General features: G+C 37.9%; 1 protein-coding gene across 2 annotated transcripts; it reads right to left on the reverse strand.

Annotated features, from left to right (window-relative positions):
* Positions 1-448: 448 nt before the first annotated feature.
* Positions 449-970, reverse strand: LOC141518765 (protein cornichon homolog 4-like). 2 transcript variants are annotated; one of them, XM_074231065.1, is made up of 2 exons: positions 703-970; positions 491-670 (listed from the first exon to the last, which is right to left on the reverse strand). In XM_074231065.1, the coding sequence occupies exons 1-2, from the start codon at positions 968-970 to the stop codon at positions 579-581; spliced, it is 360 nt and encodes a 119-aa protein (XP_074087166.1). In that variant the 3' UTR covers positions 491-578. The 2 variants fall into 2 exon arrangements, with proteins under 2 accessions (XP_074087158.1, XP_074087166.1); XM_074231057.1 differs by having other exon boundaries at positions 449-970.
* Positions 971-1344: the final 374 nt, after the last annotated feature.

Here is a 1344-nt window from a genome sequence, read left to right on the forward strand (position 1 = left end):
CATCTTTTTTTTTTTCAGTTTTTGCAAGGAAATGGGATTAAGTGGCTTGCCCAAGGCCACACACCTAGGTAATTATGAAGTGTATGAGGCTGGATTTGAACTCAGGTACTCCTGACTCCAGGGCTGGTGCTCTATCCACTGTGCCACCTAGCCACCCCTCCCCTCCATCATTTAGAGGATCACTTTGGATAACAATGGAGAATTTATGGACAGTATTATTCTAGAACTTTAATAATTAATTGAATTTTAATAATTAGATCTAGTGTAGCCTGATGGGAGGCCAAAGTGCCTCCCATCTATTCAAATTTTTTGTCATTTTTTGTCCTAGGTGCCAGTCTTCATTCTTTTTTTTTTGTTTGTTTTTTAAAATACTTTATGTGGTAAAAATACAGCAAAAATGGTTTTTTGGGTTTGTTTGGTTTTTTGTCCAAAGAGGATAAAAAATATACTGCTTAATGGACACGGTTATAGGTATGGACTAAACTCATTTCTGGCTCCTCAACTGTTCACTGTAGTGTAGGACTCCCAACTTCAGCATCTCCTTCCAGGTTAAGTCATTTATCAAAGCCAGAATCATACTATAAAGGTACATGAAAAAACAAAGCAAATGAAAACCAAGCTTGATCATGGCTTCCTTCATGTGTGTCTTCAACTGCCCTTGGTTGTGTATCTCAGTAGGATCAAACACTCCCATGTTCCCACTTGGCACCATAATGAATTGATATATATTCCAGGTAGCAACAGGCAAGTTGAGGAGAAAGATGAACCAGTGCAATGAAATAAGCATTAATATGGGAACAATAGTGTGGCCAGTCAATTTTGGGACCACCCACTTGTTTAATTTTGAGCAACAAGACCTAGCATTGATGTAATCACATTCTAAATCAGATAATGTAATTATAAAATAGACAGAAAGGAAGATGAGGGCGCAGCCATCGATGAGCGAGAAGATGAACACCACTGCCTCCATCCTTGGGAACCTTCCTCTACACCAGTTGCCAGTCTTCATTCAATGAAGACAGACATTCAGGCTGCCTGTATGGCTACTTATAGTCTAAACAATTTGCATTTTTCATATCCTTTGTTTTTCTTTCCTTCTTTTTTTTAATGTTTTTTTATTCTCATTTCGTACAAATGTTTTTTTTACATTAATAAAATATACTTGTTTACAAGTAAACAAAATACCCCTCCCCCCCATGAATATAGATAGACTTGCTTGGGCGAAAACGTAAAGGGGAGAGAAAAAAATTAAAATTAAAAAAATAATTCTAATAATTGTAGGTATGGCCAGGTGGCGCAATGGACGAAGCACCAGCCCTGGAGCCACGAGCACCCAAGTCCATA

Source organism: Macrotis lagotis, chromosome 1 (assembly GCF_037893015.1).
Source record: "Macrotis lagotis isolate mMagLag1 chromosome 1, bilby.v1.9.chrom.fasta, whole genome shotgun sequence".
NCBI lineage: Eukaryota > Metazoa > Chordata > Mammalia > Peramelemorphia > Peramelidae > Macrotis > Macrotis lagotis.

What these genes read in the sequence shown, in the direction of transcription:
- LOC141518765 (XM_074231057.1), bottom strand. Translation starts at nt 970, where the DNA reads ATGGAGGCAGTGGTGTTCATCTTCTCGCTCATCGATGGCTGCGCCCTC.